The sequence below is a fragment of the Oryx dammah genome, unplaced genomic scaffold (genome assembly GCF_014754425.2).
Source record: "Oryx dammah isolate SB20612 unplaced genomic scaffold, SCBI_Odam_1.1 HiC_scaffold_28, whole genome shotgun sequence".
Taxonomy (NCBI): domain Eukaryota; kingdom Metazoa; phylum Chordata; class Mammalia; order Artiodactyla; family Bovidae; genus Oryx; species Oryx dammah.
This window is the reverse complement of record NW_024070212.1, coordinates 89220714-89243393: the sequence shown is the minus strand read 5'-3', so window position 1 is coordinate 89243393 and position 22680 is coordinate 89220714. Positions and strand designations below refer to the sequence as shown.

The window sequence follows — 22680 nt, the reverse complement described above, 5'->3', positions numbered from 1 at the left end:
GATCTGAGGGCTGGTGAAGGAGAAACTGCTTCATAATGAAACTCCAAGGCGCTGTGGGCAGTGACACCAGAGTGTATCATGTGAACACAGGTGTGGTGTTGGGAACCAGTACAGCTTGTGTTGGGGGGGAGGGAGAGGGTGGTAATGACAGACAGGAAGATTCCCCAAGCCTATGAAGTCAGGATGCCAAGGGAAAGCCTTTTATCCTGCAATGCCAATTCAGAGCCTGTTCAACCCCGTACAAACAAGTTAACGCTTTTTTTTCTTTTTCAGATACTGTTGACCATCATTTTCCTATAATCCTCTCTGAGAATCTGATTTTTCCCATCAGCCTGCTGCAGGACTGAAATTCCACCATTAGAATGTCATTTTTAGAATGAGGGCACCTTCCTAGGTTAGGAGGCAAGGAACTCACTATCAACCAATCACACCCTAGAGGGGCATTGCCCACTAGAGCCTTTCATGGCCAGCTCATGGCCAGTAGGCCTGGAAGGATCACAGAGCATGGGAAGGGGGCAGAGGCACCCAGGGAGGCCAAGCCTGGAGACAGACCTAGTCTTGCGAGTTGCTATCATTATCCCCATTGTAGAGAGGAGGAAGACTGCGGCACAGGAGGTAACAGGACCACACTGCCCCATAGTAGAGGAGCCAGAAGCCAAGCCAGGAAGTCTGTTTGACCATCAGAGCCTGCACTTTGAACCCTTGTGCTACAGTTAGGCAGTTTCACTTGGGGACAATACTAGGTTCAAATGCCAACTGCCCTGTCCTTTCTGGCTGTGTGACCTTGGGCAAGCTACGTATCCGTATCTTCATTTAGAAAGTAGGGATAGTAGTGCCTACCTTATGGGGTTCCCTAAATGAGTTAATACTAATCACATGTTTAAAATAGAGCCCTGCAAGCAGGCACCGTTCGTAACTAGTGGCCAGGTGGGCCCGTGACCTTGAAGAGTCTAAAATTCTTCAGGGTTCTAAAATGCCAGCCTGTGGGATCTTGGAATCCCCCAGTGGCATTCTTATGTTTTTGGGCTGCAGTATTTACCTGCTTCCCCTGGCTGGATGGTGCAGGCTGCCTGTCCGCCCAGCTCAGCCCCACGCAGGGAAATGAGGTGATGTCAAAGCCTGGGCTGGGGCCCAGCCCCTGGAACCTCCCCTTCCCTCCCTCTGTCTCCCTCACTCGGATTCCCACACGCTCCAGAGGGCCCAGAGGGAAGGGGAGAGGAGTGAAGGTGGGGGCACGCAGCCACCTGCGCGTAACTCTTCCAGCCTGGAGCACGGGGTGTGCCCGGTGGCTGGGCTGGGCCTGCAGGGAGCCTGCCTCCCTCTCCGCTTAAGTCCTGATCAGCAGCGATCCCGGAGTGTCACTCAGGTGTGAGTGCGTGTGTAGGTAGCTGGCTGGTTTCCTGGCGCCCCCTGCAGGTGGCTCACTGGCCAGGCAGCCATGACTGATGAGAAGACCTTCCGCATCGGCTTCATCGTTCTGGGGCTCTTTCTGCTGGCCCTGGGCACGTTCCTCATGAGCCACGACCGGCCCCAGGTCTACGGCACCTTCTACGCCATGGGAGGCATCATGGTGATCGGGGGCGTCATCTGGAGCATGTGCCAATGCTACCCCAAGGTAGGTGGGAAGAGCGGCAACAGTGGGGACAGCTGGGCTGCAGGCCAGGGCCCAGGGGGGTCTGGGGCTGTGCCTCTACTCCAGGCATCAGTCCCCCATCCTTCAATCATCTTGTCATCCTCTCCCCTTTACCATTTCTTTTCTTATCTCCACTCTTCTGAGCATCCATCCATCCATCCATCCATCCATCCATCCATCCATCCATCTATCCATCCCTTAGCATAAAGATTAATCAGAAGTCCCCTGAATCTGGAGCCCTGAACTAGGTACCATGGGGGAGACACTAGGTACCATGTCTAGGTACCTAGGAGAACTAGGTATCATGGGGGAGACACAATCCAACTTCTTAAAACCAAAGTTCTTGAGGGCTTGCTGCCTGCCAGGCACACCTGTATCCCTGGTGAAGTTCATCATCCATCCTGAGCTTTTTGGTACCTTTGAAGTTCTATTTTATAGTGGAGAAGCCTGAGGCTCAGAAAGTGAGGTTCCTTCAGCTCCTGGGTATCTGAGTTGGGATCAGAGCTCAGATGTGTGGTGTCTAAAGCATAACCTTCCTCGGGAGGATGGTTCCTGTGTCCCAGAGCTGCTGAGAGTTCTTGAGTGAGTCAGCTGGAACCTCCTGGCTTGGGCACTGCTCTATCTTTTGGGGTTTTAATGTACTTCTAATGAGTGACTTAGTGATGGGAAGAGCACTGGTTTGAGAGTCTTGAGTTCTTCTAGTTCTAGCTCTGTTCCAAAGTCTCCATGTGACCTTTGTCTTTCTGAGCCTCAGTTTCTTTTATCTGCAAAATGAGGCCCTGCGCTCCTATTTCTCCCAGCCTCACGGTTTTTATGGAGAACAGAGAAGAGATGAACAGTTTTGTGAACTGTAGAGTATAATATTTAGGTGAAAGGCTGTCACCCTTACGGTTATTGATCCTCCTAACAAATGTGTGGAATGGGCATATCAAGTGTAATCTTTTGGTGCCCAGAGAGGTTGAGTGGCTTTTCCAACATCATGCAGCAGCTGGTAAGCTAGATCCAGGGAGACAAGGAAAAAAGCACGGATTCTAACTTGCACTCTGCCTCTGATTACCTGGGAGACTTTGGTTAAGCTCCTTCCCTCTCTGAGTCTCAGTTCCCACATTTGTAGAATGTGTGAGTCAGGAAGAGGGGGTGGGAAAGAGGGTGTATCTTAAGGACCCCGCTGGTCCTGCCATCTGGGGCTCCAGTCCCCGGGCAGCCACCACCTCCCCCTTCCTCCCTGCCCCTCCCTCGGCAACCCCCTCCTCACCTCTCGCCTGGGTGGCTATGCTGGGGTTTGGAGGAGGGAGGAGGCTCCTGGGGCTTGGGTTAGGCTCTCCCAGCCCTGCTTCCTCCGCGGGCAGGCCCTGGCTGTCAGAGCGTTTATTCAGCGCTGGGGCGGTCCAGGCTGGTTTGTAGTCATTTACTGAGCAGTTTACAGTCAACTCGACTCTGTGCAATGCCCTGAGCAGAGGTCACCGGGAGAAGAAGGCCTTGGGGCCGAGCCGCCCACGTCACCACCACCTTCCTCATCATCCTCCCAATGAGGAGCCTGGACCTTGGGGGATGGCAGGGTGTGGGGGAGGGTGGGGGGAGGGTCCTTCTTGCCCTGGCCTCCTTCACAGAGCTGGCTGTGGGCGGGGAAGGGGAGGGGGGCAGAGGGGCCGTGGGGATGAGGGAGAGAGATCGGGGACAGGGAATATTCTCGGGTATTAATGAATAACTGTTGACGGATTCACGTGTTCCTGTGCTGCAGAGGCTGCACGGTGGGGTAGAAAGAGCACGGGTTTCAGTGTCCGCCAGGCCCAGACTCGGATCTCTCCTCCCTGTGCCCCACTTCTGTGACCCTCGCAGAAGAGTCCCCCTCCTCCCTGAGACTTACATGGCCGGGCGGGAGGAACCAATACAGTCTTGTATGTGGGGACCTGGCATCATGCCCGGCCCGGGGCCAATTCGCAGGCGGCCGTCTCAGGATCAGTGTTGCGGCTTTGAGCGGGTCTTTGTATGTGTGTGCAGGTATGCGAGCACAGAAGTGGATGTGTGTTTCAGGGACGCAGGCTGTTAGGGCGGCACACCAAGGGAGAGAAGGCAAGTGTGTCATAAAGCAGGGAGGTGTGCTAGACGGCGGTCCCCTCTCCCGCTCCGTCTCACTGGAGCCTGGGCCACCGGAGCTCTCAGCAAATACTGATGCCCATCTTCCCTGCTAGACCCTCTCCTGCCTCAGAGCCTGACAAATGGGAATTTTCTGGATTGAAAGAAATATAAGGGAATAGAATTAGACAATTATGATATGGGGGTAAAGTAAAGTAAGTAAAGTTGCTCAGTCATGTCCCACTCTTTGCAACACCATGAACTGTGCAGTCCATGGAATTCTCCAAGCCAAAATGCTGGCGTGGGTAGCCTTTCCCTTCTCCAGGGGATCTTCTCAACCCTGGGATTGAACCCAGGTCTCCCGCATTGCAGGCGGGTTCTTTAACAGCAGAGCCACAAGGGAAGCCCAATATGGGGGTAAGGGGTACCCAATACCAGTGTGAATTAAGCTGTCCCTGTCTTTAGGGGACTGGGGGGTCTCATGGAGGAGACAATTTTCTGCCTGCTGGGGAGGGAATGGGTTTCACAGAGAAGGTGATTTGGGGTTTGTAGGTAAAGTAGGAGTTCACCAGGCAGAAAAGATGAGGAAAGACATTTCAGGCAGAAGGAATAGGGTGAACAACGACATGAGAAGAAGCAAGGCAAGTGGGTCGACATGGTGACTGGAGGGTGCGGGGAGCAAGGGAAGGTGGAGAGGGAGTGGGGCTGGGCCCGCGGGGCCTGGATGCCATGCTGAGGACTTCAGGCCTTGCATTGTAGTTGATGGGACAAGAGGGGGGCATGAGCAGCTTTGCAGTTCAGCAAAGTGATCAGGCTGACATCTGGGAGGAGGAAGTTTCAAGAGCAACTGGCCAGTGGTGGGGGGACTCCTTCTCTGGTCCAGGTGAGAGATGATCATCTCCTAGATGAAGGCAGAACTTGACCCCAAGGCTGTAGGAGCAGAGAAGACGTTTCCAGTTCATCAAACATACAGTACCTGCTGTGGCTGGGTGTGGCCCGGTACTTCCAGCTTGCTTACCCTACTGAATTTCTGAAGTCGACTTGCTCAGATTTAGTGGTCTGCAGGGTTTCGGGCTTGAGAGGAGGAGGGATTGGGACAAATCTAGCCGGTGGGACAGTCAGGGATGCTGTGCTTGTTAGCTGAGATGGGCAAGGGGAAGGATTGGCTGGGAAAGCTGGACCTCTTTGCCTGGCTTCTGCTTCTACCCCCAAGTTCCCCACTCCCTACTCCCCACTCCTGCCTGCTCTGCTGGAGCCCAGGACCAGACCCCTGATTGGCGACTGATGGGTTGACCTCTTCATGGGCCTCCCTCCATCATCCCTCTCTTCCCCCTCTCTGGGAACTGCCCAGAACTCTGCCCATCTGTCTGTGTACTCTCCAGCTGAGAACTCCTCCAGGGCTCCCTCTGCTTCTGGATAAAGGCTGAATTCCTTAGCCTGATGCTTTGCTGTCTTCATGGTCTGATCTCCCCTTCCCAGCTTTAACTCTGCCTGTCTCCTTCTCTTAAAAGATTTTGTGTTGTAAGATGCTCAGGACTTTCCTTCTCCTCCAGGCTTTCACAGTGGCAATGCAATGATGCTGTAGGGTGATAATGAAGGTGCTGGTGCTGATGGTGGTGATACGATTATGATGTTGGTGGAGATAATGGTGGTGACTATGATGATGAAGAGGAGGATGACTGGGGGAAAGCTTCTAGGAAATACAGAACCATCTGGCAAGTGCAGGACATACTTAGTGGCTGTGGAAGATACCCAGGGCCCTCCCTCATTTCCAGACATTTGGGGGGAAGCTTACTACTCACAGGTGTTCTAAGAACCCCTCCAGCTATCATCATTCCCTTCTCCCCATCAGGATTGGGCTTTGATGGTGCAGACAAGTGACTTTCACTCACTGTACTCTGTGGGAAGGGGGAAAGGAGGTTGCTGCTTAAGAACCTGGTGTAACACTGTAAAGTGAAGTGAAGGTGTTAGTTGCTCAGTTGTGTCCAACTCTTTGTGACCCCACGGACTGTAGCGCACCAGGCCCCTTTGGACAGGCTCCTCTGCCCATGGGATTCTCCAGGCAAGAATACTGGAGTGGGTAACCATTCCCTTCTCACCAGGGCACCTTCCCCACCTGGGATCGAACCCAGGTCTCTCCCATTGCAGGCAGATTCTTTACCCTCTAAGCCACCAGGGAAGCCCAAGGGTCTTATAAAATATTTGTTGAGGAAATTTTCAGTTGAGGAGGACAAGACTCAGAGAAGTCAGATAATTTCATCTTCAATAGCATCAAACTATGATTTATAGAGCAGATACTATGTGCCAGACCCTGGGCTGAGGGACCCCTTATGTATTATCTCATGGAATCTTCACAGCCAGGAGACAGGCAATACTAATCCTGCTTTTTTAAACTGTGAAATATACATAACCTAAAATTTACCATCTGAAACATTTTAAAGTGACCTTTCAGTGTTAATTACATTCACATTGTTATGGAACTGATTTCCAGAATGCTTTTCATCTTGTAAAACTGAAACTCTATACCCAATAAACGATAACTCTCCATCCCCCCTGCTCCTATCTGTGGCAACCACCATTCTCCCTTCTGTCTATGAATTTGACTATTCTAGATACTTCATTGGAGAAGGCGATGTCACCCCACTCCAGTACTCTTGCCTGGAAAATCCTATGGATGGAGGAGCCTAGTGGGCTGCAGTCCATGGGGTCACTAAGAGTCGGACACGACTGAGCGACTTCACTTTCACTTTTCACTTTCATGCATTGGAGAAGGAAATGGCAACCCACTCCAGTATTCTGCCTGGAGAATTCCAGGGACGGAGAAGCCTGGTGGGTTGCTGTCTTTGGGGTCGCACAGAGTCGGACACGACTGAAGCGACTTAGCAGCAGCAGCAGACACTTCATGAAAGTGGAATCCTGTGGAATTTGTCTCGTGACTGGCTTATTTCCTCAAGGTTCATCCATGTTGTAGCACGTGTTGGAACTTCATTTTTTTTCTTTTAAAGGCTGAATAATCTTCCTTTGTGTGTATACACCACATTTTGTTTATCTAGTCCTCCATCAATGGGTACTTAGGGTGCTTCCACCTTTTGGCCATTGTGAACAGCGCTGCAAATATCTCTTCGAGGTGAACCCCATTTTACAGAGGATCACAGACATGCTCTGGGAGGAGTGATGACCTGCCTAAGGAAGGCTGCTCACCCAGCCTCTCAGACCCCAAAGGCAGGGCGCCTTCTGCCTCATCTCACTGCCTCCTTTGTGACCTGCCTCCCCTCCACTGCCCCGTGCCCACCTGTGGTGTGGCACCTGCAGAGACCTCGAGGTCCTGGAGAGTTCAGGGGTCAGGGCTGGGCACCACCCCGGCGGCCCCCTTCTCTGTCCTCTGTCGCAGCCTCTGTCGGTGCCAGGAAACACCTGACAATGACCTGCTTCTTGCCCATTCACCAGATACGGATGAAGGGCCTGCCCCATGTCAGGCAGGACAAGATATGACCTCCCCCAGGAAAGGGGAGCCGGTCTCATTCACTCACTGCTGCCCCCTACTGCCTAGAAGAGTGCCTGGCACACAGCTGATGCTCCAGGAGAGTTTGCTGGGTGAATGAAGGGCCAGTGAGAGCAGGAGCCCAGAGATCCAGATAGCCAACAGTGCTGGGCCCTCCTGTCAAACAGGGTGCACTCCCTTGTGAGGTCTCTGTCCCAGGGTGTCTGGAGAGGTTAGGCCCCTGCTCTGGGAGAGCAGCAAGTGTGAATGTGTGCAGGCAGCTACAGAGAAGCCTTCTCCCCTTTGCCCTGCAGATCACCTTCGTACCTGCTGACTCTGACTTCCAAGGTGTCCTGTCCACGAAGGCGAAGACGCTGGGCCTGCTGGAGAGTGGGCTTGCTGCCGAGATGAAGGGGTGGGTGCTGAGCCCTCTGGGTGGAGTGGACGGAGGGGAGGGTTAGTGACCCCCCAGGCCAGTCTCCCCCTACTGAGGAGAGTGACGGAGTGGGGCATGAGCAGAGGGGCAGTGTCTCCCCTCTGCTGCAGGCTCTGGCTTTACCTTCTTACTTACCAAGAACAGACTCTCAGAAATCATAGATTGTTTTGGCCTCTCAATTCTATGAGGTGGTCGTTACTGTTCCCATTTTACAGATGAGGAAACTGAGGCTTGGGGATTTTTGTCTTGCCTTACAGTGAATTAGTGGCAGCCAAATAGGTGTGACCCTAAATCCCACACAATGGTGATGACTACTACGCTACCAAACAAAAGGCATAATGATGGCCAAGGCACAGCCCTGGGGCCCTGCCACTTTTTGGCTGAGTGACTTTGGGAACTTGACCTGCCTCTCTTTGCCCCATCTTTGAAATACAGATATGGTGTATTTCAAATACAGCTTCAGTGGAGGGGCTAAATGAGATAATAATCATCTCTTGGCATCTGTGGGGAACTGGCTCCAGATCCCCCTCAGACACCAAAATCTGCAGATGCTCAAGTCCCTTATATAAAATAGTGTAATATTTGTTTATAATGTAAGACATCCTCCCATATACTTTAAATCGTCTCTAGATTACTTCTAACACATAGCATGTAAATGCTATGTCAATACTTGTAAATATAATGAAAGTGAAAGTGAAAGTCTCTCAGTCCTGTCTGACTCTGTGACCCCATGGACTATACAGTCCTTGGAATTCTCTAGGATTGTATAATATAATGTAAATGCTATGTAAATAGTTGCTGGTATGTGACAAATTCAAGTTTTGCTCTTTGGGGCTTTCTAGAATTTTTTTCCTGAGTATTTTCAAACTGCAGTTAGTTGAATCCATGAATGTGGAACCTGTGATATGGATGGCAGACTTTATAAGCCAAGCACTAAGAACAGAGCCTGGACCATAGCAGGCCCTCTATAAGCCTTTGCCATCATTGGTAGGAAGCACTTCCAAAAGCACCAGAGACCAACTCAGGCATTTTGCGCCCATGACCTCTTTTGGCCTTCATAGGAATCTATGCAAGGGGTGGTGGTGTTGGGCCCTTTATACAGATGTGGAAACTGAGGCTCAAGAAGTGCAATCGCAAACCCAAACCTCACACAGAGTCAATACCAGACCATACCTGCCTCCATCCTTGGAAGTGTCAAGTGCTGTCTTGCCAAAACATGGCAGCCCTGGAGGGGTGACCTGACCTGGTCCCCCCTCCCCACCCCTGAAGCCGTGATGATTGTGCTCAGAAGTCCAGGCTGCAGATCCAGGGTCTGTGGCCAGGGCTCTGGGACTTTCTCTGTTTCACTTGGGGAAGGAGGTGGTGATGCTATTTTCTGTCCCTGGCACCCAGGTGACCAAGTGTCCCAGGGGATGGAGGCAGATAGACCCTGGGTGGGTACTGGGACCAGCCTCAGGACTGGTCACACGGAGAGAGCTGCTGGGATAGGTCGCCCTGAGCCTGGGCTCTCCCTGTCACCCCCCAGCCCTGGATCGTAGAGCAGTGGAGAAGGTGGTGCTTGGAGCCCCAGCCCCTTCCCTGGGTCTGCGTCACTCAGGCAAGCCAGCCAGTGTCTGTGCCTCAGCCTCCCCCAGCAGCTCCCAGAGTTCCAGCAAGGACTCGATGAGCTAACCCATAGAGCCCGGCCCGCAAGGACCACTCAGTCGCTGGGCCCTACTGCTGCTGTGTCCTCATCTGAAAAATGGGAACGACCACTCGGCTTCAAGGGGTTGTTCAGAATAAACAGCATAAAGCCTTCAGGCCACCATCTGGAACCCAGAAAACTCCCAGTTAATCCAAACCGACCTTCATTTGGTAGTTGCAGCCTTGGGGTTCACTTTGGAGACATGGGGTGAAAGGAACACTGACCTGAGTGTCTGAGCTCTGCCACTCAGCTTACCTTGCTGGGCCTCAGTCTCCTCATCCATGAACTGGGTACAGTAATCGCTCCCAGAGGCTTCTTGGAGATCAGGGGAGACCCGCTGCTCAGAACAGGTGGGCCAGGGGACAACACAGAGTGAATCTTTGCCTACCTGCCTATTCTCTCTCCTGCTGTCTCCTGCACCCCCATTCAGCCCCCAGCCCCCCTACGTCAGGCTGTGGGAGGCAGCTGCCTACGACCAGAGCCTGCCTGACTTCAGCCACATCCAGATGAAGGTCATGAGCTACAGTGAGGACCCCCGCCCCCTCCTGGCCCTGGAACCCGGACAGCAGCAGCCAGGAGCCAGCGATGGAGGAGAAAGTGGCCCTCGTGACCCTCAGGCCTGGTTGGAAGCCGCCGTGGTCATCCACAGGGGCTCGGACCAGGATGAGGGAGAAAGAGACCCAAGTCAGGGCAGGCGCAGGTGAGTGTGCAGAGCAGAGGGGTTCTGGGGTGAAGGAGGAGGGGGTGTGGGCCACTGAGGGTGATGGGGACCCTGGGCAGCAGAGAGGCTGGGGACACCCTGAGGAGACACGTGGGTCTGGGCTTAGTCACCTGGGCCTGGTTCAAACCCCAGCTCCTCTTCTGTGTAACCTTCAAATGCTCCTCACCTTGCCAAGCCTCAGTTTCCTCACATGGGGATAATCACTCCTATCTCAGAGTAGTTTGAACTCTCACCATGAGGAGCCAGCTGGGGAGCCAGAGGACCTGAGTTCAAATCCAGGCTCTGCTGCTGACGTGCTCTTGGCCTCGGGCAGGTCACTCCATCCCCTTCCCAACCCCCCACCCTGTCCCCAGCCATTCATGAACGGGAACATCAATATTCCTCATTCAAGCCTGTAGTCACTCACCCACCAGCATCCCTGGGCACCTACTCCCTGCCAGGCCTTGACAGCCCCACCCTGCGGGAGGCCCTTGTCCAGTGGGGGGAGGATGAAGGAATGGAAGGGGACGCCCAATGTGACAGGGGCGGTAGGCCCAGAGGAGTCCCTGAGTGGTTGGAGAGGCAGAGGAGTGACCTGGTTTGGATAACATAATAATGGTCCATTTCTTGAGCACCTACTATGTTCCAGGCCTCATGCAAAGTGCTTTGCACTCATTATTTGCTATAAACCTCAGGGAGAACCATAGGAGCGAATGCTGGTATTTCTCTCATTTTACAGGGGAGGAAACTCAGGCCCAGACAGGTGAACTCACCTACCCCAGGCCTTGCAGCTCGTGGCTGGGGTTCAGACCCAGGCAGTCTGACTCAGGGCTACCCTCACCCTCTCTGCCTTTACCCCTGCAGCCCCCCGACCTGTCCCCAGGGTCCTGCACCCTTGGCTTCCTTCCAAGATGACCTGGACATGGACTCCAGTGAGGGGAGCAGCCCCAACTCATCTCCACCTGAGGAAGCGGAACCTCAGCCCCTGCCTCTGGAGTCCTGGACCTGCAGGTGCCAGCGGGACCGCTTCCACGACTTTGCCCTGATTGATGCCCCCACGACGGAGGATGTGCCTCCAGAGAAGCAGCGACGGGAGGCAGCTGTGCCTAGCTCCCAGCAGAGGTCCCCAAGGACAAAAGAGGAAGAAGAGGCTTCAGACACAGGCACAGAGGGGCCGGCACAGGAAGAGGAAGACCTGTACTATGGGCTTCCCGACAGCCCCGGGGATCCCCTCCCAGACAAGGAACTGGGCTTTGAACCTGAGGCCCAGGGCTGACATGGAACTGCTCCTGGGGTTTCAATCTGGCTCCACCACCAATCTCCATGTGACCTCACAGGGCTTCCATTTCACTAACTGCAAAATGGGGTTTGATTTTGCAGACTCTCAGTGGGCCGAGAGCATTTTGAGAACCACACAGAGAGGAGGTGATTACATTACTGGGCCATTGCTGTTTCGATTAATACTTTTTTTGTGGAGCTTTGAAGGTAATAGGATTTGTTGAGAAGATTCGCAGCAGCCAGGGCCCTCAAGTGCCTTTATAGCCTCACCTCAAAGCTAGCTTCTGACCAGAAACCCTCCTTGATGCGGCCCCTGGGTCCCTCATCCCCTGTGAAAGGCCCTCAGGGTTCTCATTCCTGATGAGTCTTTTGGTCCACTTGATGGATGGCGAAATGGGTCTTCATTCAGAGCTGACATCTGGTCCTACATCCTTCCTGTAGCTTCTGTTGTTCTGGGATCCAAAACCTCCCATGAGTGACCTCTGCTGACCTTCCGACTTTCTCCTGGTCAGCCCACCCCACGCTCACCCTGTGCCTTATGCCCTTGCCAAGCTGTCTTCTCCACCAGGTTGCCCTTTGTCCCTGTCTGCCTGGCACATTCAGGCATATCTTTCAAACCTCTGCACAGACCTCCCTCTTCTGAAGGCTCTTCCTGATGTTGCTGCTTTTGGACCAAGTTAGTCCTGGCCCTTCCATATTTATCTTGGAGTGTGGCTGCCTGCTCAAGACCAGTACCTTTGCTTCATTTGCCTTGGTCTCTCCTATGCTCAACTGGTGGTCCCTGAGGTTGTACAGAAGTGACCAGAACTCAGAAGCCTTTTGCAGGGAATGCCCCATCCCTCATTCCACTGACTCTCAGACTCCTGACTTAACTCATTTGGTCCCGGTGGCATTTATGGAGCATCTACTGTGTGCAAGATGGTAAGCTGGGATCTTTAGGTGGAAAGAGACACGAATTGATGACAGTTCTCACCCTCAAGGGGCTCACAATACTCTGAGCCTGGCATCTTGTAGGTTAGACACAGAGTGCAGAGCAGAAACTGAGGTGGGAACAGAGGAGTTAAAAACTGTCCCAACAGAGTGACACTCACACAACCACTGTGGCCACGGAGCCCAGGAACAAACGGCTCTGGCTGTCTGAGCAGCCCCTGAAGGTATGGCAGCATCACTGAGTGATGCTTTCTTAGGCTGATCTCTGCAAAGCTCCTCTGGGCCCCAGCATGGGTGGTACCACCTTAGCCCCGGCCCCCACAATCAGAGCTGGCACCCTGGGCCTCTTAGGAGGGCTGACCTTCACCTGGGCCATGCCTCTGGGTCAGGATGGGGGTCATGGCTGAGGGCTGGCACCCCCTCCATCTCCTTTCTGGGTCATTGCCGCCTCCAGTAGGAAAGCCTCTGCTGTTTCTGTGCTCTTCTCATTCACGCAGGGGCGGGGTGACCTGCATCAGAGAGAATACCAGTGGGAGGTTCAAATAAACAAGTTTTCAGTGTTTAGAATGGTTACCTTCATTCACCTGCAAATTCTTTTATGGGAACCCTCTTCCCACACCCAACACCACTTCCGCTGTCCCTCTCTGGGCAGGGTAACCGAGGGGGATCAGTGAGGGGACTCTCTGGAAAGTGAACACGAGACGCAGCAGTGTGGCCGGTGGGACAGCTGTGCGGGTGGAAACTCAAGAGTGGCCCCTGCCTCCACATCACACTGCAGGGCACCCCAGACCTCAGCAGAGAGCCGAGCGTCTGGCTGCCAGCCCAGCCCACAGAGAGAGACCTGTCCCAAGGAGGGGCCGGGGACTGAGGCAGGGACACAGATGGCCGGGCTGGGCTTCCACTCCAGGCCAGATCTCCCTTCGTCCTTTGCGTGACTGGGAGACCACATGCCTGGCCTGCCCTGGCAGCCCTCATTCCGGCCCACTGTCCCTGCCTAGTTAGACCTTTCACCCTCAAATTATCCCCTCAGGATGATAAATTACACATTCACCCTACTCTGTGACCTTGGGCTTGGACCTCACTTTCCTCACCTGTGAGAGGGAGGTGACGGATCCTTGTGTTTGCATTTTGCTGGGGGGGTGGGAGGGGTGGGGTTTTGATGGGATCCTTCTGCCAGTACCCTGCAGGTGAGGGCCACCAGGAGCTCACCTGTGGTTGTTTGTTGTTTAGTCGCTAAGTCGTGTCGACTCTTTGGCGACCCCCATGGAATTTCCCAGGCCGGAATACTGGAGTGGGTCTTCATTTCCTTCTCCAGGGGATTTTCCTGACCCAGGGATCAAACCTGCATCTCCTGCCTCTCTTGCACCGGCAGGAGGATTCTTTACCACTGTTCCACCTGTGGTTACTTGTTGGGTTTGTTACTCACTGCGGGCTTTACAGGGGGCTCAGTGGTAAAGAATCCACCTGCCAGTGCAGGAGACATAGAAGATTTGGGTTTGATCTCTGGTTCGGGAAGATCCCCTGGAGTAGGAAATGGCAACCCATTCCAGTATTCTTGGTTGGAAAATCCCATGGACAGAGGAGCCTGGTGGGCTACAGTCCATGCGGTTGCAAGAGTTGGATATGGCTGAGCACGTGTACCTTTGTTACTCATTGAAGTGAGGGGAGAAACCCCAGGGGATCTGTGAGGTGTCACTGTAAGAGGCTGTGAGAAGGGACTTAAGGGATATGGGCTTGTCTGAGGTGACTGAGGGGAGGGTCTATGGAAGTGGGTCTCTGCTCTAGACTGGATGCTACTGGGGAGTGGGGCTGATCCCATGACCGGGCGTCTTGATTAAGATCGTACATGGAAGACCAAGCTAAGGATGTAGCTGACAAAGAAGCAGAAGCCATGCTCCAGCCAGGAGAGGCTGTGTAGTTGCTGATGTAATTTGGACAGTGTTCCTGTTTGCTGTGCTCGGCCATGGCTACTGAGGGGTCTGGACGTGTCATGACCCATCACAGTCACAGAGTGCTTATCTGATTCTGATATTCTGTGAAATTATTCAAGTTCATCAGACCATTGGGGCCCAGGTGTGAGGGCCTCTGGAATGGGCCCTCTCGTTGGCTGATTAACTGGGAAGGCAAGGTCTTCATGCAGGTCCCTGGGGGTGGGGGTGGAGCCGAAAGGAATGACCTTGGCAAACCCTGGGCTTCCCTCTCTCAGCCTCAGGCTCCAAACTGGCGTACCATGGCAACATTCCTGCTCCTTCCACCCCCCATCAGCTCAGAGGCACTTTGGGAAGTTTCCATTCTCTGGAGAGGGGTAGCCCCTGCCCTTTACTGGGGAAGAGTGATCCCAGGGACGGTGAGCTTGGGCGCTGTGACCTTGGGCATGTGGTGACCCTCCCTGGACATCTCTCCCTGTGTTGTGTTCTATATGATTAGATGGAGGGGGACAAGATTCCTCTTCTGCTCTTGGTCTTTAAGCATGATGCCAGACACTCTCACACCAATTTCCCAATTTAGTCCCTGCAACGGCCCTGAGGGACAGATCTGTCAACCCTACATTGCAAATATTTGCTCTAAATCCCAGACTCTCAAGTCAGAAAGACCTGGGTCTGCACTCAGCCTCTGCCAGTTCCTTGTTGTGTGAACTTGGATAACTCACTGCCCCTCTCTGAGCTTCAGCGTCCGCGTTTATGCAGTGGGGAAGATACTACCAGCCTCTCAGGACGTCGTGAAGAATTAACGGGTATGACGCCTCCGACACATCATAGATGCCTGAATAGTGTCCGTGTCCTTCTCTCTCCTCATCTGCATAATGGGGATTAACTCTGTCCCCCTAATAAACAAGGCAGTAGGTGAGTGGATTTGCCAGGGAGAACGTGCATGTGAAAGCTCTTTGCAAAGGGTACAGAACACGTCCAGTGTGCCAGGTGCTCGGGGCAGGGGAGCTGACGGCAGGCACAGGGAGCTAAGGGTCGGGAGGAGAGCCGCGTGCTGAGAAAGCGGCAGGGTCCCAGGAGAAGGGGCGAGGTGAGCAGGACTGCTTGTGCCTGGGCAGACGCGGCAGCCCACAAAGTTACTGCACATGTGCAACGTATCGCGTGCTGCCCGAATGGGACCCTCTCACCAGCCCTGAGAGATGGGCATCCCAGGGGACTGGAGAGTGGACCCCAGGGCCTGCGCTCTTCTTCCAGTGCCACTGGCTCCATACATGCAGCAAGACCCATAATCGCCTATGCTGTGCTCACCTTCATTTCACCCTCACAGCCTGCAAGGTTGGTGTGTGTCCCCAGGTTACAGACGAGGAAACGGACTCCGAGAGGCTGAATAGTATGCCCATCCTCCCAGAGAAGGATTCAATGGAGGAGAGGAGGTGTTGCTGTAGGGCCTTCCATTCCTGGCAGGAATCATCCACTTTTAGTCCCAAGTGATCCCAGCCCTGGTGAGGACAGGAGACACACCCCAACAATCCAGGCAGCAAGGTTGCCCTGAGTGTCTACCTGTGCTGGCCCTCAGGACAGACATCCCAGCTCCCCCACCTCTCATGGTCCCTACACCCACAGGATAAGGCCAGACTTCTCGGCCTGGAGCTGAGCCCTTTTTAGCCAATTTGCCCACCACTTCCTCCAGTTCGGTAGCTGCTGGAAACCTGTCTGTCCACCCCATCTGCTTAATGCCCTTCCTCCCCTTCTCTGTCGTCCCTGCAGGCTGTTGCTTGGAGCCTGAGCTGGCTTGCTCTCCCTCCTGGGGCAGAATCCCACCCTGTCCTCTGCATCCTTCCCAAAGGGCGTGCACTGCTCTGGTCTCCGTGCCCCTAGTTGTGAGTGTGCCAGTCTTCTCTCCTGGACTGGGATGTCCTTCAAGGACAGGGACCTCTGCCTACCCACATTTCTATCCCAGGACTTAGCAAAAGCAAGTGGCAATAGTGCTTGTGGAACAGGATGGAATTGACCCAAATTGAACTGAACCGCATGGCCCCTCTGAAGGCTTGTGGCCCAGTTGCACAGACTACATATCACAGGGATGAGGAATTCTGGCTTAAGCGTAACCCATCCTGGGTTTGAGACTGGGCTTCCCCCAGAAGCTGTGTGACTTTGGTTACGAGACTGACCCTCTCTGGTCCTCAATTTATCAATAAAATGAGATTAACAATATCTGCTGCTGCTGCTGTGTCACTTCAGTTGTGTCCGACTCTGTGCGGCCCCAGAGATGGCAGCCCATGAGGCTCCCCCGTCCCTGGGATTCTCCAGGCAAGAACACTGGAGTGGGTTGCCATTTCCTTCTCCAATGTGTGAAAGTGAAAGTGAAGTCGCTCAGTCGTGTCCAACCCTCAGCGACCCCATGGACTGCAGCCTTCCAGGCTGGTCTGTCCATGGGATTTCCCAGGCAAGAGTACTGGAGTGGGGTGCCATTGCCTTCTCTAACAATATCTACCTAATTGCACATGAAGGTTAGAGGAGATCGTGCATATCGAGTGCTCAGAGTGTACCTGTGAGCCCTCAGTAAATGGTAGCTATCATTTGCAGAGAAGAGGGGACTGTGCACAGTGTGTAGACATCAGGAGCCAGAGTAGACTTGGAGTTGGCATCCAAGCCCCATACAATCAGCACTTCCCAAATGCAGGTCGATGGACCCAGCTGGGCTGGTGGCATCAGACACTCCTGGGAGTCTTTAAAGGCCCAGTGCCCCAGAACCCCCACAGAGCTTTGGGGTGGTCTAAAATGCGAATAAGCAAGCCAGGTAATTCCACAGGGGAGAAGGGCTTAGTCTTTTGTTTTTAAACAGATTATCAAGGACTGAAATGGTTGGAAGAAGACCCACAGAAGGTGGGGGTGGGAAGGCAGAAATTAAATAGGTTGGATGAAGGGGCAGGTGTATCTCCGGCAGAAGGCATGGTACAGGCAAAGGTCCATAGGAGAGAAGGAGGAAGGATGGTCCCAGGAACCTGAAGGAGACTAGCCTGGCTAGAGTGATGGCGGACGGGGTCAGAGAATGAAGCTGGAGCTTGGTTGTGGGGCATCTTGAATTCCTACTGCAGAGCTCAGATTCCATGTCATGGACAAGTGGAATCCACTGATGGTTCTTGAGCGGAGGAGAGACGTGAAGAAGGGAATCGTTAGGACATATTCTAGTTAGTAGGTGCAAAAGAGGATGGAAGAGCACATATCAGTGGCAAGAAAGCTAGCTTGTGGCCTGTGGCAGGGTTTCAGTTCCTAACCTGACCTGTGAAAGGTTTTTTCCACAGTGAAGAGAGAACTGAGTGGATGGTAGGTCAAGACTGAAGCTTGGTGGAGCCAACGCCCCAGATTCCTCGTTGCTGACTACAAGCCCAGCCCAGCAGAACAGGACACCATGGGGCAGAGGCTGGACCTTTAATCCAAGTCTCCAGAGCCCTGTCCAAGACAGTGCTCAGTTCAGAGATAGCCCAGGGGAAGGGCGGGCGAGGGTCTGAGTGATGCAGGCAGTGCCCAGGTCAGATAACGAGCTCCACAGGTGATTCTGCAGATGGAGAAAACTCCCAAGCCATCTGCGCATCCTCACGTTAACCTTGAAGAGAGCAGACCTAGCTAGGGGGGTGGGCAAGTGGGCAACTGCGTGCTTTAGAGCCTGTTCTGCCAGCCTGGAGTCAGGGAGGGGTCAATTTCATTCAGTCATCCATTTGTTACTTCATTCACTCATGAGCACACTCTAATCACTTGCTTGGTGCCACCCCCTGTGCCAGGCAGTACGGGCAGAGAGATGTGTGTGACCCAGGCCTATCCCGCTAGAGTCCCCACTCCCCTGAGCTGCAGAATGAACCATGACAGGTCAAAGTGGTTAGTGCTGGGCAGAGGGAGGCACAGCAGGGTCTGATCCCACCTGGAGAATCAGTAAAATCGTCTCAGATTTGTCCTGAGCTACACCCTAAGGGTTCACTCAGGGAGAATAGCCTGGACAGAGGCTGGAAGCCCTGAGTCACCCCAAGACAGCTGAGGAGTGACCAGGGGTAGATGCGAACGGAGCTTAGGATGGAGAGGATGGCTGGAGAGGACACTGGTGGGTGCGTGGGGAATTGATCGGGAAGGGCTGTGGATGCCACCCCAAAACAAGTGGGAGAGCCCCAGGGGGCTGGAGGATAAACACACAAATAGAGTCTCCAGAGGAGGAAGACCTTGTAACACGCAGAGGTGCCCAAAGAGTGGAGGCAACATCTTACAGACAGAGCTCACAATCCTTCAACAGAGAGAGAGCGCGCCACAAATCAGACAGGAAAAGAAAAGGAGCTCACTCACAGGAAAGATCTGTGACCCCGTAAAAGAGACAAATGAAAACATATCAACCTCAGAAAGAATCAAGGGAATGCGCTTTAAAACATCAAGAAACCATGTTTCACCCTATAACATTGGCAACATTTTACAAAGACAATAACAGATGATGTGGAGGAACAGGGCAATTTCTTACATCCCTGGTGGGAACAGAAATGATAAGAGGTTTGGGGAGGAATGTGGCAGCCCGTGCTAAGAGCCTCAGAACATGGGTGTCTGAGATTCTGCACTTCCACAGGAGGGAACTTATCCTAAGGAAATAGACGCACCGAGATGTACTTAAGGAGGTGTTTACAGTGGCAGTATTTATTATAGCTCAAACAAGGAAAGAATCTAAACCTGTGATGCTACAGCCCTGCGAGGGAATGGTGCACGGCCGTTAAAATGGGAACCCTCCTGGTTGACTCACACCCCTTTCCCCAGCCTCTCCTTGGTAGCATGTGGGATCGTTGTACTTGTGAATTTCGGGGATCACTTTCTGCATTTCCCATCTGATGCTAAGCCCCAGGAAGGCCAGTTCTTTATTATGTTTAATATTGTGTCCTTGGTACTGCCCTCAGTAGTTATCAAATGACTAATCTGTACTTATTTTTAGTGTGGTAAAATACCCACAACATAAAACTTACCATCTTAAGCATTTTCAAGTGTACAGGTCAGTGCTATTTAGTGCATTCACATGGCTGTGCAACTATCTCCACCACCTGTCTCCTTACTCATCTGCTCAAACTGAAATTGCACCCATTTAACAGTAACCTCTCATTCTTCCCTTTTTGCTCTCCAGCAACCACCATTTTACTTTCTTTCAATTTCCCTCTTTGTCCCTATCCCCCTGAGTTTGTATTTATTGATAAAGAAAGATGTTCATGATATATAATTAATAACAATAGAGATTATAAAGTAGAAAGCAGCAAACATTGCTAATTCCCTCCTTCCTTGATTTTGTTTGGGGGGATCACATATCTGCAGCCAAGTGATAAACTATGATTGACCCAAAGTCGGTCATGGCAATCCTATTCTCTATCGACAGTTCTAGCCAATGAGACCTAAAAAGGAATTTGTTGGAGTCAACCCTGAAAAAAACTTTTACTTTTTTCATTAGCAAGGCAGAAGTGATTAGCTTTGCTGGTCTTGAATACAGATGCAATGATTGGAGCTGCAGCAGTTGTCTTGCAACCATGAAGGAAATGCTGAGAGAAACACCCTGAGATTGGCCCCCCAGGCCTTCTCTGCTGATCGGCCTGCCACGCAGTTTCTCAGCCAGCTCCAAGGCCAATGACCGGATAACTGGGAGGAAGTGCCCCTCTGGGACCCACTTGGGCCTGAGGCCCCAGGAAGATGGAGCGGCCATGGGGGCTGCAGATGGGACTGATGGTCAGGCAGCACCTGTATTGGCTGTAAACACATTTACCCAAGCAGCGCCGTCATCTCTTCCTACAACAAACCCAGATGATCTCTGTGAAAGTGACCCTGGGACAAAGCAGAGGAAATCACACTAAAAGGAGCACTGTTGACACTCTACTCGGCAAACGTCCCCAGGGTTGCCGCTGTGCCGCCGGGGACATGGTTGTCCAGACAACCGCCAGCATTGTTCTGTGTGCCCGACGGTGCCTCCTCAGCCACGCACATGTGCTGGCTCATCAGATCTTCACCCGGGAGCAGTGCCTTCAGAGATGCATCAGAGGAAACTGTCCTGGAGAAGCGGGGGCAGAGAGAGCACCAGGGACACTTAAGAGCAGCAGGCTTTTATCCTGGGATTGGAGGAGGCTGGGCCGTCAGGATGGTTCATGCCAGCATACCCTCGGGTGAGGAACCTGAGTACCAGCTCTGTCCCCACCATCTCCTTTAGAATGTAGACCAGTCTGGAGCAGCTTGCCATCCCAGTAACCCCAGTTTCCTTATCTCTCTTTCCTTCCAGCCTCCTCTTTTCTTCTGCCTCTTTTACCCTCTGAGTTCTGATGTTCAGCCATCTGCATGAGCCTCGGTTTTTCCCAGTGAAATGATGGGGAGCTGGCTAATGCCGCCCACCTCTTCCCAGGGAACTTTTTTTTTTTTAGCATATATATATATATATAAATTTTGGCCACACCATGAGGCTTGCAAGATCTCAGTTCCCTGACCAGGGGTTGAACCTGGACCAGAGCAGTGAAAGCATGGAATCCCAACCACGAGACCACCAGGGGACTTCTCTCAGGGAACATTTTCATCTTCCCTGTCTGGAGAAGGGAAACCAGATCCCACCCCTTATTCCTTGTAGGATCTGCCCTTGCCTCAGTTTCCTCATCCCATAATGGATCAGCAGCGCCATGTGGCTGATATAAGGCCCAGGAGGGATTAAGGAGGTTACTGCTGGGCTGGGCTTCAGGGCTTCTGGCCCTCCTCCTGCCTCAGATGGCTGCCTTCCTTGCCCCATTAACACCCTGACCAGCAGATCATAGAGATATTTTGGCCTGGGGGTGAGGGTTAATGGCCGAGAAGCTGCCAGCAGCGCATTCCTCCTGGTCTCCACTCCTGGCCCTGGGGCCCTGGGGCTGCCTCGGATTCTTTCACCCCAGACCTCTGGACACTTGATGCCAATTGAGTGCATGCCCTTGGGGACTTTTGAATCAAACTGGCAGTCCATGATACAGTTGGGTGTTTGTAAGGAGCAGGGGGTGGGGGGTGGATTCTGCCATCCAACCATTTACACCTCCCATCCACCTTCTCCCTCTATGTTTGTCTAAAATGTGATGAGGCTATAAAGCATTTTCAGATCTGTCATCTCTTTTGGCCTCACATCTCCCTGGTAAGGTTGAAATTATTGTCATCATTTTACTGATGAATCAACTGGAGCTTGGTGAGGAGCAATGACCCACCCAGGGTCACACCATGAGTTTAGTGGCAGAGCTGGAATTAAAATGGTGCCCCAGGTTCTGCCCCACCTGCTGTCCAGGCCTGCCTGTTCTGGGAGTGCTGGCTGGAGGAGGTGACTCTGAGTGGGTCTTAAAGGATGTGTAAGAGTTATCACCTGAGGAACGCTGGGTGGGGCGTTGCAGAAGGGAACAGCATTGCACAGAGGCATGGAACTGTCTAGTGGCTGCAGATTGGAGCTGGGCAATCTGGGCCATGCTAAGCAGTGCTGCATCTTCAAGGGGTAAATCTGTGGCTGCGTGCTTCGGGGCTGCCTCAGACTCTCCTGGAGAGCTTGTGACCTGCAGATTCCTGGGCATCTTCCTAGAGATTCGGGGTCAGTCTGAGGAACCTGCACTTCTCACAGACTGGGGCTCCCGCAGCTCCAAAGCAGTGGTCCTTGGGTCAGTGGAGAAGCACAGCAGGGCTGCAGAGATGAGCAGAGCAGTGGGCAGGGGTCCAGGGGAGGCTGTGGGTGTGCGGTGAGTCATAGGAGCAGCGTTGGAGCAGACCTTCTTGGACCTTCCTGTTTGAAAATGCACCTCCACCCTTCCCTTTTCTCTCCTCTCCATGGCTCTTGTCGCCCCCTCACATACTGCATACTTGACTTAGTAGTTTCTTGTGTTTTACTCTCCAAGTTGGAGGGCAGCATGAGGGCAGGAGTTGTGTCTGTCTTGTTCACTGATGCCCCAGCACCTGGAGCAGTAGCTGGCACGTGTAAGGTGAGAGAGGAGGCTGTGTTCTGTTTTGATTATTTCATATATCTTCACAGTGGATGATCTCTGAGCATCCTCAGAGGCTCACAAGCCTTGGTGTGAACAAGATGGGGACAGAACATCAGAGCACAGTTCCTGGAGGAAGCTAGGGGAAAGGACAGGCCCCTCAACCCGCTGGACATCTCCTCGCTTCAAACCTGCAGGGACAGAGCGTGATGGGGAGGTGATGCAGGAGGCCGGCGACACTGGCCTTCATTTCCTCCATGACCTACGTGCAGGAAGAGGGGGAAGGATGGGGAGGTTCATGGATGGAGATGAGCCTAGAGTAGTTTCTCAGGGGGATTCCCTGGGGAGCAAGTGAAAGCCTTACTGGGGCTGACACTCTGATCACCTCTCTCTTTTTGTTCAGAACCTTCCAGGACCCCTCCACCCTCCAGAAGGGGCCATTCCCTTTCTTGGCCTCAAGGGTATCATTAAGAGCTAGCCTCCTTCCCAATGTCCCCAACTAGGCCATGCACTGCTCACTAGACATGTCACCCCATTACAAATGGAGCAAAAATCCAGAGT

At 53.0% G+C, this 22680-nt stretch overlaps 1 protein-coding gene across 1 annotated transcript; it reads left to right on the top strand.

Moving 5' to 3' along the window:
- Nucleotides 1–1245: 1245 nt before the first annotated feature.
- Nucleotides 1246–12779, top strand: BSND (barttin CLCNK type accessory subunit beta). The gene is made up of 4 exons (XM_040231061.1): nt 1246–1615; nt 7505–7605; nt 9741–10010; nt 10875–12779. The coding sequence occupies exons 1-4, from the start codon at nt 1439–1441 to the stop codon at nt 11284–11286; spliced, it is 960 nt and encodes a 319-aa protein (XP_040086995.1). The 5' UTR covers nt 1246–1438; the 3' UTR covers nt 11287–12779.
- The last annotated feature ends 9901 nt before the right edge of the window (nt 12780–22680 follow it).